Source organism: Balearica regulorum, chromosome 12, assembly GCF_011004875.1.
Source record: "Balearica regulorum gibbericeps isolate bBalReg1 chromosome 12, bBalReg1.pri, whole genome shotgun sequence".
Taxonomy (NCBI): domain Eukaryota; kingdom Metazoa; phylum Chordata; class Aves; order Gruiformes; family Gruidae; genus Balearica; species Balearica regulorum.
Window position 1 is genome coordinate 9,573,511 of NC_046195.1, and position 22,969 is coordinate 9,596,479.

The 22,969-nt window shown below is 36.2% G+C and overlaps 1 protein-coding gene and 1 long non-coding RNA gene across 2 annotated transcripts in view; both read right to left on the reverse strand.

The window, feature by feature from the left end:
* UNC13C (unc-13 homolog C) overlaps window positions 1–8,830 on the reverse strand; it is a 216,060-nt gene extending 207,230 nt beyond the window's left edge. The window contains exons 1-4 of the mRNA XM_075764598.1: window positions 8,488–8,830; window positions 7,171–7,200; window positions 4,979–5,078; window positions 1,233–1,350 (exon numbers count right to left, since the gene is read on the reverse strand). Coding sequence (XP_075620713.1) covers window positions 1,233–1,350; window positions 4,979–5,078; window positions 7,171–7,200; window positions 8,488–8,509 — 270 coding nt within the window. The 5' untranslated portion in view covers window positions 8,510–8,830. The remainder of the gene's footprint in view (window positions 1–1,232; window positions 1,351–4,978; window positions 5,079–7,170; window positions 7,201–8,487) is intronic.
* Window positions 8,831–10,174: 1,344 nt separating this feature from the next.
* On the reverse strand, window positions 10,175–19,593 carry LOC142603497 (uncharacterized). Its single transcript, XR_012837440.1, has 3 exons — window positions 19,517–19,593; window positions 12,984–13,050; window positions 10,175–10,895 (listed from the first exon to the last, which is right to left on the reverse strand). It is a non-coding gene; the product is annotated as an uncharacterized LOC142603497 (long non-coding RNA).
* Window positions 19,594–22,969: the final 3,376 nt, after the last annotated feature.

The window sequence follows — 22,969 nt, forward strand, 5'->3', positions numbered from 1 at the left end:
GCAAAGTTCCACAGTGGCCTGGTTATAAATGAAGCCTTAGAGGATCTGAAGAAATTAAGAAGCAATCTCTACTCTTGCATCTTTGTTTAAAGTTTCAGTATTTGCTGTTAAGCTACAACCTCTGTGTCAGCAAGTTGTAACTCAACAATAGGTAGGGTAGCAGAGCAAAACAACTTGCTGTGGGGCCTGACATGGCACTTGGCAGCGATGATACAGAGCAACTTCTAATTTAAGCAAGTATTACTTTCTTCCCCTGCTTCCATTCTCCGAGTAGAATCATTGAAATGTCAGCTCAGTGTATATATGAATATTAGTTCCTATAAAGAAATGGCTATAGACACTGATAGGAGATGCTGTAGGAAGAAGTTTTCTGATTCTTTCCTTTACCTCATCAATTGCCTTTTTTGTTTTTTAGAAAATTTAAAGAAGGCAAACTTAATTTTATTTGCAAAGACTAAATTCCTCTTCAGAGTTATTATTTTAAAAACAGACTCCACGGACTATGTGTAGGAAAGCATATCAATGAATGGGACAATTGTGAAGTATTAAAATAAGGTACCTCTTACTTTTTCCAGAGAATTTTGCAACACTTGCAGGTTGCTTCAGCATTTCCAGCCTCCCAGAAAACTTTTTTCTTTATTTTCTAGTCTACCGAGAGCATGCATGCTCATTCTGGTGGCTAACTATGACTATGCTGCATACATGATAACTCTTGGGATTGACCCATTTTCTCCACTCATCCTTCTCTATGTGGTCATTGTTCTATTAATTTCTTCCATATTAACCATGGGGTATTTCTGTTTTCCTCTAAGACAATGGCCACTTCCCTTGAGAGACAGAACAACAGTATTTTGCCCATTTTAATGGAAATTTACCCAAGGTCACACAATGAAGAGCCAGACCAGGAACATCAATTTGAAATTCCCTCACTTTAATCATATAAACCAAATTGTCCTTGCCTCCCTAATAATTCATGAGTGCAGATGAACTCTAACCCACTTACTGAATTATACCTGACTCAATATGAGCCATTTCTCCAGGGTATATGGCTAATGCATATGAGTTGTCACTTTGAAAGTCACATGTGCATTATGCCTCAGTATTATAGACTGAAAAAAATGAGACAGAAATATACATCAATCATAAATGTCATTATAGTATTTGGGGACACTAAGAATGAGAAATTCATTGGGTTTTACTCAGCTTTATATTTCCATAGAAAGTCAACTTACATCTGTTGCATGTTCCACAGTTGCAAGGGGAATCCACAAAACTCCTAAAATGCTATCCCAGAGCAAGCCTTTCTTCCACAGCTCTATAATGAAGCCCTTTCCATCAGCACAGATTTCACTAAAAACAATGAATACACAAACCATTAAACTGAAAATGCAGTCTCAACTGTTCAGTAATCTATCAAAATAACTTGAGTGATTTAGCTACAGTGGATACAGAGGTGTTTGGTTTTCAGTATACTCATAAAATGCAAGATAGCAGGCATGATACAAAGGTTAGACTGGATAAGCCAAGTCTCAACTAATTGTTCGGGATTGCTTTTACAAACTGATGAGGACAATTTTGCTGGAAATGTGGCACGGAAGTCCCAGTTGTCAATAGCTTCATTTTGCTACAAGACTTGCCTTTATCAAGAAGAAACTAGGACATGCCTTTAGTTTGGCTTTAGCTTCTTCTGAGCAGCTTCTGTATATGGAATTCCTCAGTTGCCTCTGCAGGACACTGATCTCCTCAGGACAGCCCTGAAGAACCTGCATTCTCAGGTTCCACCATAGCTAACTTGTTAGGTGCAGGAATATTATAACATAGCTAGCTTTTTGTCAGGTGAGTTCTTTTAGGTAAAACTGGTATCCACAAAAATGATCAGTTTTTTGAAAATAAAACTCAGAGGAACATTTTCAATGAAACAGTAAGAGTTGGCACTGTCAGCTATGATGGCACATACTGTCAATCAACATGGGCCATCAGCTAAGAATGATTTATAATGGTATGGGAAAAATTCCATCTTCCCTCACAAAAATCTAGAAGAAAGTGCCAGGCTATTTCCTACTGGAAACTGAAAAATTGTCTTGTTTTCATCATAAAGGAGACCAGGTATAAAAGATGTTTGGAGCTTATTCCCTTCATTAGAATTGAGAAGTTGTACTACACAACAAAAACACAACGGGAAAATATCTCTCAACTTCAAGAGTTGCAGATCTAGGCTCTATTTTAGTTCCACTTCTAGTATATGCATTTTATTAGTAGCTGGTTTTGACCAAAGAAATACCATACTACAACCTTGTTTTGCAAGAATTTAAAATAAAATTTTGCCAGGCCATATGACTCACCCACGACATTGAACTAAAATTAAGAGAGAAGTTATTTCCTTATGGAATGTCTCGCATTCCTTTACATATTACTATAAGCAGTTATAGACCAGTTCTGTAAATATGAATATAATAAAGTAGACATTGGTGTGTCTGCTGCAACTGATTAATTCAGTCAAATGGAAATTACATATAAAGTATTAAACTAATCTTCAGCTGATTTGTGTGGTGTACCGCAGTGAATCACTGTGTACTCAAAGTTACCAGGAAAAGGACAAGTGAAATCAGAGAAGGGCAAAGGGTGCTACCCTGAGACAGGTACTGAACTCATCACACTGCTCTCAAAAACCATTGTGTTGTCTGCTTCAACATCTAATTTTCCACTGTACTCATGCAGTTGAACAGATAGTGAATTTTTGTTTTCTTCAGGTTCTCCCTTTGCAAATATGTTATGGAAGACATTGTAAATTCTTATCTTCTGGCATTTTTGAACCCCAACTTTAAAACTGTTGCACTGATAACTGAACAGTGAAACTGCATATTGAAAGCTTAAACAACATGTAATTTTTAAAATGCAAGCTGGTAATACCTGCGTGTAATGAAACAGGGTTTTTTTACAGACAGAGATGGAGAGAGCGCCCTTAAGAACATGAACTACAGTATGACTTTAGAAAGCCTATATAAATGTATTTGTAAATGCCTATTTATAATGCCTTTTAAAAAAGTCTGCTGTGTTGTATAGTTAGGCAGTAGGTGGAGCTACAGCAATCTCATATTTGCTAGAAAAGTGGTTTAGTATTCTTTGGTAACATTTAAATTGCAAGCTAAGAAAATAATCCTAATGAATTTTTTATTCTCATTGATGTTACAGAACACTCATTTATATACACTATGATTAAAAGCAAAGCATTTATACAACAGAAAAGCGAATGTATTAAATATTTTAACATACTCCTTGGGAAAATTTAGAGGACAGGATACACACACACTTAAAAACATTTTTTAATTGCCTCCTGCACTAAAGGTAACAGATAGGGCAAATGCTAAAATTTAATTGATCTACTTCCTGATATACTATTATATTGTCATCCAATCCACATCCGATGTTTTATAAAACTATTATGTCTGGATCAGTAAAGTGCCAAAAAATCATGTTAACACAATATTATCATACAGCAATGATTCCTCTACACTGAAACATGACAATCTTTTCTACAAGTCAAAGCTGCAGTACAAGAGCAGTATTTATAAAGGCTAGCTATTGATATTATTTTTCCTTAGCATTTTCAAAGACAGATAAGATACTCCTGTTTGGATAATTTAGGCTATGGCTCTGACCAATCTACTAGAGAAGCCTGACAATTGGGGAATGGTGCAGAAGTTAGCCCCAGATTAAGATTAGTTTTATATGGTCAGAAGTCAGAATTTTTCATGACTTTTGATACATCATTACATCTAGCCATAAAATGGCATTTAAAGAATGTATATATGTTGGATTATCATAACAGGCCTTTCAGTCACTCAGAGGCTTCAGTTAAGCAAGCTAATAGTCCACTACAGTTGTCTAAGAAATCAGTTGCATAACACCAAAAACAATCTCCAATTTGAATAACTTCAGGGAAAAAAAATGTGATGAAGATGAAGCCCTTAAGTGAGATTAAGAGTACTGAAATAAAATTAATGTGAAACCTCTGAGGACACACAAAGGAAAAGATTTTAGAAAGGCTGCTTTTAATATAGAAAAAAATTAAATTGGGGGGGATATTTCAATCAAAATGTCAGTTTTGACATGCACAGAGCCTGTCAAAAATATTTGTAGGTTTTAATAACCAGAAAGTATGGGAAAATGATTCAAAACAATTCATTCTTCTGACAAGATATTAAAACACTTGGATTAGGAAAAAACCACCAAAATTGTAAAAAGGATATTTTTCATAAAAATAACTAAAGCCAGTTAAATGTTTAATTCTGTAAAAATATTTCAACCTACTCTAGACCTCATGAATAAAATCTATGTTTCCACAAAGAGGATGTGGTGACAGAGAAAGATTTGTGCAAAAATCTTTTTTTTTTGCACAAATAGTAGACCAAAAATAGTAGAGATTACCATACTATCTCAGCATCTAATGAGGTTACATATTTACTGGTTTTAACTCCTTTGAAATAGACAGTTGAAAGCAGGTTTCCTCAGAATGTTAGTCAGTATGTGTTTGGACTGTCTTGACCAGTGAGGTATATACAAGACAGAAGTTAGAAAAAAGTATGGGTCAATAATAAAGAAACTACCTAAACTGGTAGTTAAATAGATAAATGAATGTATAACATGTGAGTCATAAAAAGGAAATTGAGTAAAACAAAAATCAAGTTGCACAAGGATCAATTTGAGTTCTCTTTCCTGTATTCCTAAAACATTACATGAAACTAAAGATACTGGAGACAAATATTTTTCTTCCTCTTGTTGGCTGCAATGTGGCTTACAAAACTAACTTTTGTTCTGTTCCCTAGGACTAGCGTGGTGCCTTTTCTCTGTGCCAGATATTTTTTCCTTGCCTTTTTTCAGTCTGTACATGGTCTCAGATGTTATTAATTGCTTTAAACTATCCAAATACAGCAAAGATACAATAAAAAACAATTGATAAGAATTCCCTGTTACTTACAACATGAAGTCCTGTTCCCAGCAAGGTTCACTTCCCCTTCTGTCTATTGTAGTGCTTTTTAAATTTTGGACTTTTAAAACAACATAGGTTTTGAATGCATCTGAAAAAAATAACCAGCACAATAAAATCCACTTTATTTCTTCCTAGAAGCTGGAAACATTCAACCTCATGGTAGTAGGGGTTTAACTCTTACTCCATACAAAACATTCAGAGATGTAGTTCAAATATAAACAGGGAAATTCTTAAATTTAATAGTATTATGACAGGAAAATCCCTGCCCATCACAGGTGGGATAATCCTAAATTTGAGCAAGTATTTTAAGGATCAGCTTCCAGACATGGCTTCTCAGAATATTTATCAATCTCCCTGACAGATTCTGCACAAAATCAGTACACATTCCTTTTCTACAAATTAGGATTTTCTTTGCCTTTCAATTAGTATGATATTATTGATGACTGGCTAATGGGCTTTTATGTCCAATTAAGGCAAGGCCACAGACTTGTAACATGTAATTCTGTCTTTATGTGTGTATAGTTCTGTCTATAGCTGCAGCAGCAAAGTAGGTTTCAGATACAGTCCCAAATGAACTCAAATATTTTTATAAATGTCTTTGTAAATATACAGTATGAGTATTCATGAAATTGGACCTAAATCAGCAAAAAGAATAAAGTTTTAAAAATATCAAAGTGCTTGAAAATATCACTGACAGAAAAGCAAGAGAACTAAGGGAAAGCTCTCCCCTTTAGGGCCTCACACAGGAATGTAAGGTAGCAAAGGGCATATTATATCATCTTGATGAATGTGGCTGTTCAGAACGTCTCAGCTTGCATGTATGTAACATCTTTCATTAGCCTATAGCATCCTACATAGGGATCAACATTGACATATGGTTAAAAGACTTTTTTTAAATAGAACTACTGCCAAAATATGCATATGAGATGTATCCAAGAACAGAATTCATTTTTGAGCTGGTCAGTCAACCAGTGTGAGTTAGAGGGAAGCTGTCGCTGTCTACAACAAGTTATTGAATATGTTATATTAAATTACACTGCAGTTAAAGTGTGAAGGAGAAGGCCTAGCTCTGTACATCCTGTATGTAGATATTATCAATTAGGACCAATGATAAAGTTTGACAAAAGGATTAAAGGATGTTATGTAATGGGAACTATTTTTTTCCAATAAACAAAATCAACAGTGATCAACGTTATCTTTTTTTTCTACAATTCAGTGCACCAGACTTGTCAAACATGTCTTTGTTCTTACACTGAAAAAAGTTGACAAAGTCAATATATACTTAGAAGTCTGGTGACTTACGTGTGAGAAATGGTGCCAACAATGCACGATTCACATACCATCCTATTGCTTTTTCTGTGTAACTGAGGCAAAACAAAATCTGCAGAATGTTTTGTAGATGCAGAATTTGTTTGTAGTTTGGAAGCTTACAACTCAAGGTTTGAGAGAACTCTCCATTACATCACTTGGCTGAAGGATAGCAACCTACAATGTTTAACTCCAGCCACTGTACACTCTAATCACGTACAAGTTAAGCATGAGCCAGCAATGTGCCCTTGTGGCCAAGGCCAATGGTATCCTGGGGTGCAATAAGAAGAGCATGGCCAGCAAGTCAAGAGAGGTTATCCTCCTGGTGAGGCCACATGAACAGTATTTCATCCATTTCTGGGCTCCCCAGTTCAAGACAGACAAGGAATTACTGGGGAGAGTCCAGTGGAAGGCTACAAAGATGATTAGGGAACTGAAGCTCTTTCCTCTTATGAGGAAAGGCTGAGAGCTGTGTCTGTTTAGTCTGGAGAAGAGAAGACTGAGAGGGGATCTCATCAATATCTAAAGGGGAGGTATCAAGAGGAGGGGGCCAGACTCTTTTCAGCGGTGCCCAGTGACAGGACAAGAGGCAATGGGCACAAACTGGAACACAGGAACTTCCATCTCTATATGAGGAAAGACTTCTTCACTTTGCAGGTGACAGAGCACTGGAACAGGCTGCCCAGAGGGGTTGTGTATCTCTTTCTCTGGAGATATTCAAAATGCACCTGGATGCGATCCTGTGCAACCTGCTGTGGGTTGGACCCAGGTGATCTCTAGAGGTCCCTTCCAAGCCCTACTCTTCTGTGATACACACATGCATGCCCAAGAAATAAAAGTGTAAAAAATATTAAAAGGGAAATCAGACTTACCAGCTGCTTTATCCAACTTTCCTTTTTTCACTATATAAAAAAAGAAATTGATTATATTCAGGTAATACCTTAACAATGCTTGCCAATAAATTTTACAAAAAAATCTAAGAGATTTCTGTGGTACAAAAAACCTCAAAGATGAAAACAAGAACTCTTAAAAAATGTAAGCACCATTGTGGTAAGGTAATACGATTACTCTGAATTCTTTGGCAGAGAAAACATGTGGAAAGTCATTGCAGCTCACAAACTTAGTAAATACGTGGATACCACACAAAGGACAGAATGGAGACCAGGTCATCACAGAGAATACGCTACTATCCAGAAACTCATAATGCTAGTTCAAAATTCTTCTCAATAATCTAAATAATCTAAAGTGGCTTCTATCATCTTACAAAGAATCCTTTATTACCTTGTATTTACTCTGCCTATTAGAAAAGACATACTGCAATAATCACCTTAGTGATTAAAAAGTGAACATTTCAAATCCTGACTTTGTTCAACAGCCTTAAGTTCCATGCTATGCTATCACTTCCATTAATGAAAAATGCCCTGAAGCTAACAGGATTGTGATTCAGATAATCATATTTATGCAAATCTAACCTGATCACCATTTTGTATCAAGTGTCCGATTACTAAAGTTCATTGAATTTAGACTTTTAAACAATAAAAATATTCTTTGAATTTTCCTGCCATATCAATGCATGTAAGACAGTTGAGTTCAATTTGAATGAAACATCACTGCAGTCCTACAAAATAATTAAACCTGCTCTAAGGATACACTTATACAAATCATATATTTCACTACTATACTTAGGACCTAGTATTTGCCAATAAAATGTTGAGTCCACTACTTTACACTGCAAAGGTTCCCAAAAGCTTAGCATTGTTTTCTGATTCCCTTCCTACCCGTCTAACTTCACCTACCTTCCTTTTCCTTATTCTTGCCTTCATCTATCCCTAAACATCCCTAAGTATTCTATGGAATTGCATCATATCTGCAGAATGTCCATCTGACAGCTTGAGTAATTCCATCACGTCTCACACTGAGAAAGCTTTCACTTTCAACACAAATGGGGAGAGTCCAAACTTGAGGCTTAAGCCTCAAGCAAAGTCCAAACGCTGCAGCAGTTCAACTGCACTGCAAGAGTGCAGAACTTACACACTGCACTTACTCGACTTACCTTGAAGTACTGCAAGAAATATTCCCATTGACTACATGAGCAATGCACATCTGCAGTCTATGAAGCTGCTTTTTTTAGCCACCTACTAAATATTTGTCACATTGGTAAAGGAGTTTACATGATAAGAAAAACTTACCTTTTACAGAGAGAAGTTCCATTCCAGTAGAAAAATATTTTAAAGAACATAAATTGAAATTAAGGTTTTTTTACAAACAGGAAAAACAGTTTGGTTTGAAGACTAAATTATTCTTTTCCTTCTGTTTCCTCACTGCAAGTGCGTTTCACTTTTCCTGCACGCTCCTCCCATGTTTCACATGGGGAAAGCCAGCCAATTGACAAAGCACTGAAAGACCAATGACAAATTCTTTCTCCCTTTATACACACTCTGAGATGGAAGAGGAAAGGAGAAATATTACAACTATTTCCTCACCCTCATTTCCTCAACTTCTATCTGCTGTACGCAGCTGCCTCTAGTCTAAACACATCTCTGAATGCCATCCTTGCCAGCAATAACAAACACAGTGCAACTATTTTATTAAGAATGTACTTTTGGAGTTCTTAAACTTTGATTTTAATACTTTCAAAGCATCTGAAGTGGAATACAGAAGGTTTTAGTATTTTATTTTTTTTAAACACATTCACAGAACTACTTTATTGTAGTAGCCATAACTAAGCATAAGTAGACTTAATTTTCTAAAATAAAGTGGGAATAAATATTGCACAAAACCACAAGCTGAATTTTAATATACAACATGATTTTCTAATTCTATTGCAGCATTTCATTGGATAATAAATATTCTCATGCAATGTTAATATTTTATAACAATACTCAAAACACAAATAATTATAAAAACCCGTGGTGTTTATGACTACTTGTTAAGATTAATACTGGGGTTTTGGGGTTTTTGTTTGTTTGGTTTGTTTTCAGTTGTGATTAATAGTGTATATGTATTTCCACAGACATTTTATTTTTTAAATTTTTCAGTCTCCAACATATTATAGTTGTAGCTTTTGATCTTAGGTCTCAAATCCAAGTAGGGTGGAGAGGGGAGTGCATAGGTCTTCTGAGTTCAGGAGTGGCTGTCTACAGCTCCAAGAAACTGGCTCTGGATGATGGCCACACCTCAGAGAGGTGAGAGCTGAGATTCTTCAGCACAGATGAGAGAAAGTTTGTGTGTGTGTATCAGTGGTTATAAATATCTGGTGGGAGGGTGTAAACAAGACTGACTCTTCTCATTGTTGCCTAATAACAGGTGAAGAGGCAGTGGGCACAAATCGAAGCTCAAAGTTTCACCTGAACATAAGAAACCTAATTTTTACTGTGAGGGTAGTTTAACACTAAATCATGTTGTCCAGAGAAGATGTGGAGTCATTATCCTTGAAAATATTCAAAACCTGACAGCGCAGCACTGGGCAATCTGCTCTTGCTGACCCTGTTTTTAAGCAGGGATGTTGGACTAGATGATCAAGAGGTTCCTTCCTGGTGATTCTGTGATAACCCACAAGGTCAAAAAATCTGTTAAGGGTGACATTGAAGAAAATTCAGTGCAGGATTTCATGAAAGTCTAAAGTCACTCTGCATATGTGTAGAATTGATTTTTCTTCCTCCCTCTACCCAATAGAAGTGTCTAGTACTTATGTTGGTTTAGGATCATGCTACTACATCATAATGTGAAGTTGTTAACATATTACTACTTGGTCTTGTGTTTTAGGTTAATGTATTTGCATATCTCTTCTGAATAAGTCTCCCACAGTAGGGTGATAGTCTTAGTGCCAAGTTTCTACCTTATGCAAGCAATGGAGTTCCATTTAACAGAGCTAGTCTGGTATGTACAGGCTGACAATCTCACCCCAAGTGTGCATTTAGTAAAATGAAAAAAATATTTACTTGGAACAAAAATGTAATTACTGCTGACCTCAGGTTCAGTAAAGAGTCCACAGTAAGGCTTAGTATGATCAAAGTTACACAGCTCACCTCTGCGTCCTTCTGAAGTTGTGCAAACTTGTCTCTTTCTTCCTCTCACCTTCTCAGATACCAGGGCCCTTCACGCGGAATACTGATGTTTCTTCTTGAATTCTTGCATTCCAGCAGCTACAGTAGTCATTGTGGTTCATTTACTTTACTGTGATGTCATGATTGTTTCTTAAATACGCGACTGGGAAAGATGTTATGACTTTATGGTAGGAAATATACAGAGAATACTTGAACATAGGCAGAAAGTCACTACGGACTGAGAACAGGGCATGTGCAAACACTTTCATTTGGAAAAAAAGCATTATGTTTAATAAAAGAATAATGAAAAGCACCAAGCTGGAACAAGCTGTCAGGATGGTGTTTGGCTAAAGGGCATAAGAGTAGAAGCTGCAGTACAACATATATACTTCACAAACTGATAGTTTCAGTACCTCAAGTAATTACCCTATTACTTAGGCATGCCTCCTCCAGTGTTTTGTTCTTCTATATTGTCATTTCTTATTTCATGCCTGGTATTACATGTCAGTCCTATAAGTTGACTTCAATTAAAAGGTCCCAACATCGCAGATCTATATGCAGAATCAAGAATTTAGGAAGACATTGAAAAAAAACAAAAAGAATTGTTTACATTGCATTTTTATCTAAACTATATCAAAAGTGTCTATACTTTTACTCTTTTCTGTTGAATAGAATGGAGTGATTAGGTACAATGCCATTATTAAGGATGTGTCAGCTGATACCTGACTGTTGAGTGATCTGTTTCCAAAAGATGTATGTAATTATTTGTCAGTCCAAATTCTCAACTGATATAAGGAGGATATGATTCTTTTCATTTGTGAACTTACAAAATATTTTTTTTAGCAAGAATCTGCTTTCTTTGCTTCTCTGTCTTTATATGAATCTATAAAGCACATAACTAGTTGAAGCCTGACAGTATGTTTGAGTTAATTCATCAAAAGCAAGGACATTTCAGTCTGATGATTTACCTATTTGGCATTAAAACTACATATTGTTCTTCTCAGGAAGTTCCTCCTCTACAGGACATTTGTAATGCAACAACTATGGTGACGAACACATAGATTTAATGTAATATGTTGAATGAGGAAAATAAGGAACTGAGCACATTTGAATACTGATTGCAAAAACATGTGGAAGATAACATCTCAACTCACAGGAAAATGAAAACACAGCCTGTTACTGTTTTAAGATATCTTCATTATAGAAGAAAATACTAAAAAATGAACTTGGTGGGGAAAAGCCAAATTTCAATTGATACTACAAATATAGAGTGTAGGAGCAGTTTCCTTGTATGCCCTACATTTCTATCTGTGAACATTATGAAGCCATCTTCTCTTGCCTACTTTCATGCTGATCCATGTGTTTTTTTAAAGAACTTTTGACCTTGGAACACCAACATTTTAACTACCTTTCTTCTGAAATTCTCCTCTTAAGAATTTTCTCCTTTGCAAATTAATATATTGAGTGATGTTTTCAGCTGATCAACATCCATCAGTATCTCCTTACACTAGCACATGAAGAAATATGTCAATCACCTCAGAAGACTAGGAGAAACACTGTCATGGGGGGTTTTTTGCCTTCCCCTTGAAGTCAATCATTGGCTTAAAATGAGAATCAGTGGGAGAAGGTTTTTGTCTATTATGGGAAAAAATTGTGTACTCTTCAGATCAAATTCAAAGATAAACAACTATATTATCATTATTGTCATCATAACAACACAGAAAGCTGAAACCAGTGAGAAGGAATTCAACCAGGAAAGCAAGAAAAAAAATCTGTTTTCCAGCCAGTTTTTTTTCTACCTTTCAGAATTATAGATTCTGCATCCCCAGGTATATACTATAATTTTCAGTAGACTCCAGAAGTGATAAAAGATAGAAATAATGAACTCTGTAACAAAATATGCTATCAAGAGATACATCATCAAAGCGACAGGATAAGCAGAAAATCAATCAGTTGATTTCTGACCCTGAGAAACTATGAGCAATACTGAAGATAGGAACTACAGATTAGATCAGTTTGGTCCTCACCTCCAAAAGATAGGCTCAGCTATGGCTGGGGATAATAGGCGATCTGTTCTGGGCTTCTCAAGAATCACCTCCTTTTACCCTTTTCCAACAGGAAACAAAGGAAGGGCCCTCCTTCAAAATGTTATGCGTTATTAACCACCAAGTACATAGATACAAATTTTATTGAAATACTTATTCACTACAGTTTTGGAGATTAATAACACAAAATCAAGCCACAGCAATAAAAGAAATTGTGACATTTTAACACAAAGAAAAACACAATAACTTGTCATAGATTTATTTTCCACCTGTCAAATATGATAGTTACAGTGACTAGAAGGTTATTAGATTAAAAATATCTTCTCACAAGTGGGTTTTTTTCCTTATTCTATTGCACAAAAAGGGGTATTTCAACTATTAATAAAGTGCCACAAATTTCTAAGTTTTGAATAATTGAATATATGGAGTTAATGAGAAAACTGTATAATTTTTAATTTGGTCCTAAATCTTAGAAAAAATAGATTGTTCACTCCAAATTAACCTTAAGGTTTTTCTGTGCAAATTTTGCATGTCACTTCACATCTTTCCTTCCTTGACTGCAATTTCATAAAGACTGAAAAAACTGTCACTTACCTGTCTTATGAAGATAGTGTTGAAATTAACATCTATACAGTGCTTTGGGATCTTCTCATTAAGAATGCTATGAAAATAAAGATAAATATTTTTACTATTTTACATACACAGAAACAGGATATGTACAAACCAGTTATTGCATCACTACACTAACTAGGAAGAGGACCACATGTGATTATGGTCCCCCACAGGAGGGGGTACTGTTCTGTGCCCATGTCCATCCCCCCTCCTCCCACAACCTCTGTCTCTTCAATGATCGATTCATTTGGACCACTGAGGTCACATGCCCCAGAAAGCATGCCCCCTTTGTATAGCCAGACAGATCAGAGAAAGGTACCTTAAACAATACAAAGAAATATTAATGTCAAAGAAAAAAAGTCTTTTTCTTTTTAGAATCTATTTTAAGTTAAGCAAGATTTTCTAAAGTTTTTATTTTGTTGTTAGTAGCTCTGCTTATTGGTATGATTTCTGTAAAATTGCTTGCTGCCACACAGAAAGCAAATCATTCTCCTTATAATTAAGGAGGAATAAGTTTCAAAAGAAACTTAGCCCATCAGAGACCAAACATTTCTACTCAGTAACTGGTTGTTAAAAGTACAAGTTAGTTCCCTATGAAAGGAAATGTTTTCCAGTTTCTTGCATCTCTGTTCCACATGTTATGCAGTCTTAGCTGCCTTCTTGATTACTTTTATTTTACATTTAGAGACACCTAGTGGCTAGTTTGTTTTACTCTGGAAAAGAGCAATGATTTCTCATTTCCAAATGAACTTCAGATGTTTTCAGATCTTATTTATCTCTTAAAACACATCACAGTAAATATTTGACTTTACAAAAAAATATACTAAAATACAGAATTGTATTTCATAGTACAAATGAAAAGTTTGAGATTACAAATTTTCTTGATTTAAATAGACATCTGAAGAGAAAGCATATCTAGTACTTTTTTAAAAAAATTACCATAGAAAATGTACCTTATTTTTTCTTCATAACATTTAATTTTGTTCATCTTATGCATCGGACTTGTTACTTTGGTATCTGTATCTCTTCCTAAACTTAATGTCAAACAGATGCCATTTTTCATCACTTCATGTATCTTTGTATGCCTACAATCATCCCTCTGAATTTGTGATTTAGTGGAGTGCTTGGACCTAGCTGGCTTTCTTGGTGACAGTGGAATTGTTCTACATGTAGATAGATATGTTGGAATAAAGCACTACCAAGAAATTAGGTAAGGCTCAGTAATTCTTTCATCTCCACTCTTAAATGAAAAAAAAAGTTTCTAAGCAAATAGACTAACAGTTTGACTACTCTGATTTAACAGAATATTTTCTAACACAGTGAGCCTTGGTAATCTTATGAGTCTACAATTGATTATATATGCTACGAATTTAATGTGCCTTTTCTCAACACTTTCAAAAATTCTCCATTCCTGGGATGCTCAGTGATTGCATTAGATCTGTATGAGCTCTGTACCCATATTTTTAAAATTGTAATCCTCTCTTTGACTCACTTTAAAATATTTGTATTCAAGAAAAGCCATGAAACCATAATGGAAATCAAGAAGTACAAGATATCTTTATTTCCTGTATCTGTTTAATGAAAATATAGGAAGTGCTAAATGAATATTTCTAAAATATCTGTAATAGCTCAGCACTTTCAATCTTTTCTTTTAAAATATCACTTTAGACTGTAAAGTCACATTAAATAGATATCTACCAGAAACCCAAATATTTCCTATCCTGCTTCTGTGGAAAGACAGAATAGGTAATTTATTTCTCCTGGATTCTCATATCCCACAAAAGTAAGAAGCAAGGAACTCCTAGAAAGAAATACAGCTGCCATAACTGCCTACATTCCTTGCTCTTAGAAAAGCAAGAATACTGGAAAAGGTGAGGTCCTGATGCTTATTATGAGGAATTTTAAAATTGGGAAAAGTAGTTACAAACATTACCTTATCTTTTCCCCTTAAAAAATGTAATTTAGTATTCCACACTTTTCCTCAGAAACACAAAGAACAAAAAAATGAACCCATTTTATGCAGATAATCTTGCAAGGCAAAAGTACAAAGTGAGTAATTATAGCAATATAAGCCTTTGAAAATATTTAAAATAAAATATTTAAAAGAAGTACAAAACAAGAAAGTGACTTCTACAAGCTTAAAAAGTAGTTAAACTGGAATTCAACAATAACAAATCAGTTTTTCACATTCTGAGCAAAATTAAGCAGTTAATAGGATTTAACTTTCCTCCTTGTTTTCACTTTGCTCCCTCTAGCGTCTTAAAGTGTATATTACAGTCTTATGACAATAAATAAGCAAAAGTGTACTTATTACTCATATTTTAAAATTAATAATATTGTGAAACTACCCTATTGTTGGAACTAGAAGCTACAGCATTATTATTTTTGGAAAAAAGGCAATACAGTACAGTTTGTAAATCCAGTAAGAAAGACATCAAGATATTGCATTCCGTACTAATAAACACCACCCTGTTTTAAATTCAGAATGTAACAAGTATAGACTTATCACACCCTTTTATCCAATAGCAATTTGTGAAATTGCATTTATTCTCATAAAAGCACTGATTCAATCAACAGCATTCTTAAGTCTCCAGAAGTATATCCAATGGTGAACATACCCATAGCTTATCTTTGGAAAACAATAGCTCCATCGACATGAAATGTGACATATTTTCATCAATATTTCATCACATTACACATAAGATAATACAATAAATTCTCAGTACTTGACAACTATCCCCTAATGTAATCTAAGCTAATGCTGTCTCATATTTCAGTATGTGACATCTGTCAACAATGTTGTTAACCACTAATTGCTCTTATTCATCTGAAAAACATGACTTGATTGCTAATTGAGGCCAGATAACTATTTCAGTTTATCTGAATAGGCAGCAAAGTAACTTCAATAAAGAGGGAAACCCTTAAAAGGAGCTGCAGAAAGCCGGATAAATTAATTATTCAATTGCAATACTCAGAACAGAGGCTGAAATTATTGTATGATCTGAATAGCTAATAAATCAGTGGGCTGACATTTTTAGTGAGAAATAGGAATGTACAGGTTTGCACACAACCCCAGATCATAAGAAAGAGGAACAACTTTTTACAATTGTAAAAGTTTTTTCAAAGTTTTAAAAAAAGTGATTTTCACTCAGATTTCAAGGCTTTTCATAATGGAAGTAAATCTCATTTTTATTAAATTACAATGGGGAAAATTAAACACTGACATGGGAAATTGCCACACAATGTCTCCAAGTAGACCAGTACCCAAGTCTGCAGTGGAACATGGCATTTCTGAATCTAGCACTAGCTCACCAGGCCAAAACCCCCTCTTGAACAAAAGAATCTGAAAAACACTTCACAAAATCTCATTTTCCCCATTTTGTTACAAAAATTATGTTTGGATAAAATGAGATGAAGTGGTCTACATGTCAGACCAAAAATTAGGAAAAGAACTAGAATTAGAATGCAAACCTTCTGGAACAGCATATGAAAGTAATGCCCAAAGAATACAACTAGCAACTGATGTCTCCAGCTTTGATGTAGAAAGTTCACTTTTGGAAAGTCTTATTGCCTTCAGAAGATATTCTTCCTGTGTCTACATCATTTGCTGTCTACACCCCTTTCCTTTGTGCACATACTCATCTATGAGCTGCCCTTCCCTCCTTTGTGGAGATCCAACAGGTCAGGACAGATCTCATGCTCGTCCAACAGAAAGAAGTGATCTCTGTTGAGCTCACGAGTGTGATCAGTTTTAATTACTGTTATTTGTGCAGATTGTCCCTTTCCTTACCGGTTGTCAGGTGTGATATGTCAACTTGTAATACATTTGACTTGGGCTATGATTCATTATGGATTTCAATTCAAGAATGTTTATAACGATGTTTACAGAAAAGTATTTTGAGCCAAAGTAATTCTTATAGTTTGTTTTTGTATGCAAACCCACCTGATATCACAACATGTAGGTTGATAAGTCTGTGTTCATTCTGGTTTGGCCATAACGCACATTCTTACCAAGAACCAGTGCCACAAAACAGGGAAATATATAAAAATAATTAATCTGTGGAATTTTATCTTCCTGTATGGGTGTTTGCCACAACATCTTCATCTTCATGTGTATGTGTATTTTTACTTATATTAGAATATTAAAGTTTTTACATTAAAATGTCACTGAACATCATAAAAATACTTAAAGGATCAAATATTTAACTTAATCTAGTTACCTTTCATACCACTGCTATGGCCTATATGCAATTTGACAGCAGCATAACAGCAGCATCTGGTGACTCCCTTTGCTCAAGAAAATAAGGAGGTGGCTAAACCAGGGATAGTGAGAAAGGGACACAGCAAAGGAGCACTTCACAGGAAAAGAAGAGAGATCTGTTCTTCAGAGTTCTGCAAGCCTAATCATCATATCAACACTTTTGAAAATAACATGCAAAAGTTATGGTAATTCTTCCAATAATTGGTTCACCCTCATACTTCAGGCAAGTCCATTTTTTAGCACTATTCTTAAAATCCTGGATTCTGTTCTGGAAATATGTATCAAAATCTCACTTTCTAATTTCTTAAAAGAAATTACAGCAAAGAGTTCCCAAACTTTGAACAATTTTATCTTTAAAATCTTTTATATCTAGAAATCATGCAATTTATTTTTAGAACAAAATCATCGGTTTTAAAAGAACAATTTTCAGTGAAAGACTTTTATTGTCTATACTGTGATTTGAAGTCTTACCTGAGCACTTTTGACATAAATTACGTCAGTTTACCTTGAGATATAGCAGCAAATCAATTTGGCTCTAATGGTACACATTTCTATGTGGGCATTTTATACTGGTTATACATCTGATTTCTAGCAGTTTGGTATAAGATAGATTATTTTTAAGTAAAGTTGTATACACAAAACTGCTGTAGTTTTGGGAAATCTGTTCAACATCACCCCTGTAAACTAGTACAAAAAAATCCATTCTTTGTGTTAAGCTACTACTATAAAAATGCTATTTTGATGATTTACCTATTTTAGCTCTGTAGCAGTTCAATCACTCTTTCCAAAATGAATTATTGAAAACTTTATACTACTTTTATACAAGATATGAGAGGTTTTATTTTTAAGTGAGACCAGCACTGTTTTTTTAAAATACAATTTTAGATGCTACCACACCCACCTTATTTTAAAACTTTCATAATTTACAACAGATGAAGAGCTATGTACTTTTAAACATAGTACTTCATATCTTAGAGACTGGGAAATGAAATAAAACCACTTGGGTTTGGGGTTTTTTTGATAGCTCTTAATATTTGGACATATAAGTAGTATATATATTGCTTTCATAACCAGTATTTTAACGTACATTTGTAAATATATTTGTATCGTATCAATGTGTGATTGGATTTTATGGAATGATTTATTTTACTAAGGTAACAAATATGGTGTTGAAAGACAAAATAGAGATCACAATTTCATGACCCTCTCTGAACACAAGATGCAATTAAGGTCTTTGGAGTGACCTTCCCTTTGTGTCAAGTTGTGCTAAAATGTATGTGACAGTTTTTCTTATGGAAACCTCCATCTATCAATGATTAAGGAGAAGCTGTCAAAATCATTTATTTAGGTTCACAGGCAGAATTCACAATTCACACAAAGTGCTAAAAAAAGCATAAGCAATATCCAGCTTATCCATTAGACTACCTGGTCTCATACAATTACTTCACTATCTTGATAAGCATCTTTTGACTGCAAAAAGTTCAGCTGAAGTTCCAGTTATCACTACTGCCTTTAAAGGGCCTGTGTTCATCTTTTCTGAGAAAAAAATCCCAGAAGCAAGCCCAGAAGAGATGTACCTAAGTTTTCACTTAAGATACTTTATTTCAGTGTTCTTCACTTGGCCTGATACAGTCTAACCAAATATCACCCTTTCCATTAGAGTTCTGTTTTTAGGGTTTATAACTTGCCTACATAAAATCATTCATAAAATGAAGTGGTTTAAGAAGGCTCATCTTTAAAGATTTTTATTTTACAGTATTAAGAGTCTTCTGAAATCTAAGCTGCAGAGCGACTAAAACAAATAAAAACAAAAGTTTAGGAGAAGTATGTTTCAAAGCATTCCAAACTCTACATACTTTTTTTGCATTGCATTCACTTACCTCTACAATGTAGCCCATAGATGTAAACTATAGTTACATTAACACATTTTAGAATATTGTTATTTACCTCAAGGCAGGTGCGTCCAGAAAATTGTCTTAGTGTAAATGTGAACTCAATAATACTAAAATAAAAACACCACATACTTTAGTTACCACATGTATTATGTTAAAATAGGAGAACCATAACAATAAAGATACATTTAAGTCTCCTAACACCCTTCTAAATCCCTATGTATTTCAGAAAAATATCAAGCAAGTGAATTTAGAAAATCATAACTTTAGAGAGAAGAATTCTTTTATAACAATGAATCTTGTAATTTTGTTTGCAATTCTATATGCAGTTCTAACTATTTCAGCAGTTAAAATTAACTCACATGTATACTGTACAACCACTTCAGCTTAGCTTCTCACAAGAATCTTTTACAGACCATAGCTTCTCTGTGACTGACCTTTAGGGAAGGAGAAAAAAAATAAAAACCAACAAACTGTTGAACAAATACACACCCCATTTCTGCCTCTTACTATATTCACTATACCTTATTTATTGCTTTCAAACAGAAATACCTGAAGCTAAGAACCTCACACCATGCAGTACCCAGTTTAATGGTTTACTGCCCTTAAATACTGACACCACAGCTGGTGCTGATTCCCACGGCTGGCAGAAATCAAGGCCCACCCTCGGAACACCCGGCTGGCGGCTTGCAAACGCCGGCCTGCACCTGGTGGCCCTCTCGTTAGGAGCATCAACATCACCTGCAGTTGCAGGAAATGCTCATTTTACTTAAAGCGGGGCGGGCAGTTAGAAAGTTTCTTGTGCCTCCTGAGCGGGGGGTAGTCTCTGAGGGGCAGGCCGGATCCGCAACTCTCCATCCCACCTCAGGCGGGGTGCGGCCCCACCCGGGACTGCAGAGCCGTGCGGGAGAGCGCAGAGGGCAGGCGGGTGAGTAGGGCGGCTGTAGCCCGCATTTACCCCCGCGTGTTTTTTTATTTGGCCTCCCTTTTCTCTCTCCGGAGGAAGCTGCCGCCTCAGCCGTGTTCCTCTGTGGGCGCTGACAGGACTGCGGGCGGCGCGAGCTGCGGGCGGCGCGAGCTGCGGGCGGCGCGAGCTGCGGGCGGCGCGAGCTGCGGGCGGCGCGAGCTGCGGGCGGCGCGAGCTGCGGGCGGCGCGGGCGCTGGGCTGGGTGTAGCCGCTCCCCAGTGGGATAAAACCCGTCCCAGCCTCCTCCCCCTTCCCCTCGGCGCTCTCGCTGCCGCCGGCTGGTTCTCCCCCGCTCGCGGTGCCTGGGAGCCGCTGGAGGTAAGGGGCTGTGCCGCGGCTCCTCTCGGCCACCTTCTCCTTTCAGACTTCCAGCCCGGTGCCGGGCTGGGGGCGGCGGTGGCACCGGCACCGCGCTGGCGCCCCGGAGGCGGGTGCTGAGCCGGGGCTGCGGCCCGGCTCTCCCCTGGGTGGGAAGCCGCGGGCCGTTTGCTGGGCCTGCCCTTGAGCGCCCGGGCAGCGGCTCTGCGGCCGCAAGGCTCCGCTTCCTCCGGCGCCTCAGGAAGGTGACCGAGGGTGTGTTTGGGCTCTGTGGCCAAGAGCGGTAATACCGGGTACCACGGAGCGCTTCTGATGGGTGCTAAGCCTTTTCGACTGGTGTGCAGGTTGTTCTTTCTTACTTGAGCAAATTTCGTCCAAGTTTCTGGGAGTTTTGTTTGGTCCCCTGTAGGTTTAGCATCAAATATATAACTTTGTTCTGTTTCAACAGATTTGATATCTGATATTAGATGTCAGAGACTTCTGATTCCAAGATAATCTAGTGACTTGATATGTATTCTACCAATTGTCCTAGAGTATAATTATTCCCTGGACTTCTTGGAGAAAAGCGGTAATGTGAGGACACCTCAGGGTTCAGAATATTAGCTTATGGAAATGGGGAAATGTTTTTGTGTTATTTTAGTGATGCCCTATTGAGTAGATGCAAAATCTTAGAGTAGAAATAAATTTGTACTTGTTTTACAGCAGTTCCGTTTTCTCTTGAAAATAGTTTCAGTTAGAGATTTTTTTGAGACTTGCTCAATTATGAAATTAATCAGGATGGCTCATGTAAAGCCTTGTGGTGTTTCTGTCATCATTACTTCTCTAGCCACTGCCAGGAACAGGAGTAGTGTTTTCTTAATACATCATAAAATGTTAGTATATCAGTAATGCCACTGGTACAGAACTACAATCTTCTGGGAATGCTCGTTGCAAAAATGGCTGTCATGGTGAGCTAGTTCTGCTCAAAAGGTTTGTGTTGATTGGTAGTATTGATTCCATGAGAGCAGGTTTTTATCACTAAATTCTTTTCAGTGTTAAAATTAGAAGTTTACTGTAATGAAAACTGCAATCCGTGCAGTTTCAACATTGCGATGTGTTGAATCAGTTTTGGACTTTGATTCTGCTTCATAATAAACAGTGTCTTTTTACTTAAGCAGATCTGACTGTGTGTATATATAATAAATCATTCCAAGTTGTTTACACTAAACAGCTGCATGCCCCATAGCAAAGAACACTGCATAGAGGCCTGTTTGGTAATTAAGAGTATTCAGAGAACAAAGTGAAAAAATAAGTAGTTCTTGTTGTCAGACTTTGGAAATCTTCATTATGATGCAATTGATTACACCACTGATTAGTGATTATTACATCACTAGCCAAAAACCCAAGGCTGATGAAATGTTTTAGTTCTTTTATTTCCAGCATCTGATTCCAATTTTGTTTGTTATTTAAACATTCCAGAGTACATTGTAGCTGAACTAAAAACATCACCTCTCTGATCAACAGGCAGTTTTTTCTTAAATGAGTTCAAGGTCACTTAAGGAAGACAAAATGAATGATTTAAAGTTTTGATGCATATTCACTGCCTCTCAGTTTGAGATTTTTGTGGGGTTTTTTTTTAGTTTTTGTGCCTTGACCTTACCAGATTTTGTATTTTTTGTGTTAAAGCAGTGTAAATAAGAATTAATTCTGTAGGCTTAATTATGGCTAGTTAATTACAGAATCTGTGATATTTCATAAAAATGAAAGTCGATCAAAGCACTTGCAGATTACATGTGACTCTTGCGTGCATCTATGGGAAGTCTTGACACAGACTTAAAGTTTATTACTCTCTACGCCTTCCAAGTTATGTAGGCCATAAACTTGGAGTTGACACCACCTTAGTAGACTCTTTGATTCATGTGGGATTATGTTGGGATCATTGACACTTTAAAGGACATAAATGTCTCTCTGCTCAAAAGACAATTTATAATTAAGAAAATCTAAGGAGCTCTCTCTTTACTAGCATAAGGAAGCAGCACTTTCTCATGTGAAAAACTGTTACTTTCAATAAAGGTAGGCATAACTTAATGTATATAAAACTAAGGTTAAACCCTGTCTTTAAGTCAGTAAGATGCAACTTTGTAGGAATCAAAGCTTACATTCTGCAGAAACTGATGGCCTTTTTCTGTCATGTGTGCTTTGCTGTAAGAGTTAATGAGTGGATGTCCTAACACCTGATTAAAGTTCTGCTTCAGCAAAGCATTTCACCATTTGAATATGAGTGACTCCACTGAAGATGACTTAAGTGACACTATTGGTATGCTTAAGGCTTTGGAAGTGGCAAATAATTCACATATATGTAGTGCTTAAGCAACATTTCATTTCCTGTAAATAACTACTCTTATAGTTGATAGGACATTCAGACACAGTATTTCAGACAGTAAAACCAAATATGGTTGTTTTTTCTTTAAAGCCATCTTTTATGGCTCCAAACACACTTGTATAATGGATCTTTTTTCAAAAAAAACCCTTTGTATATATACAAAATCCT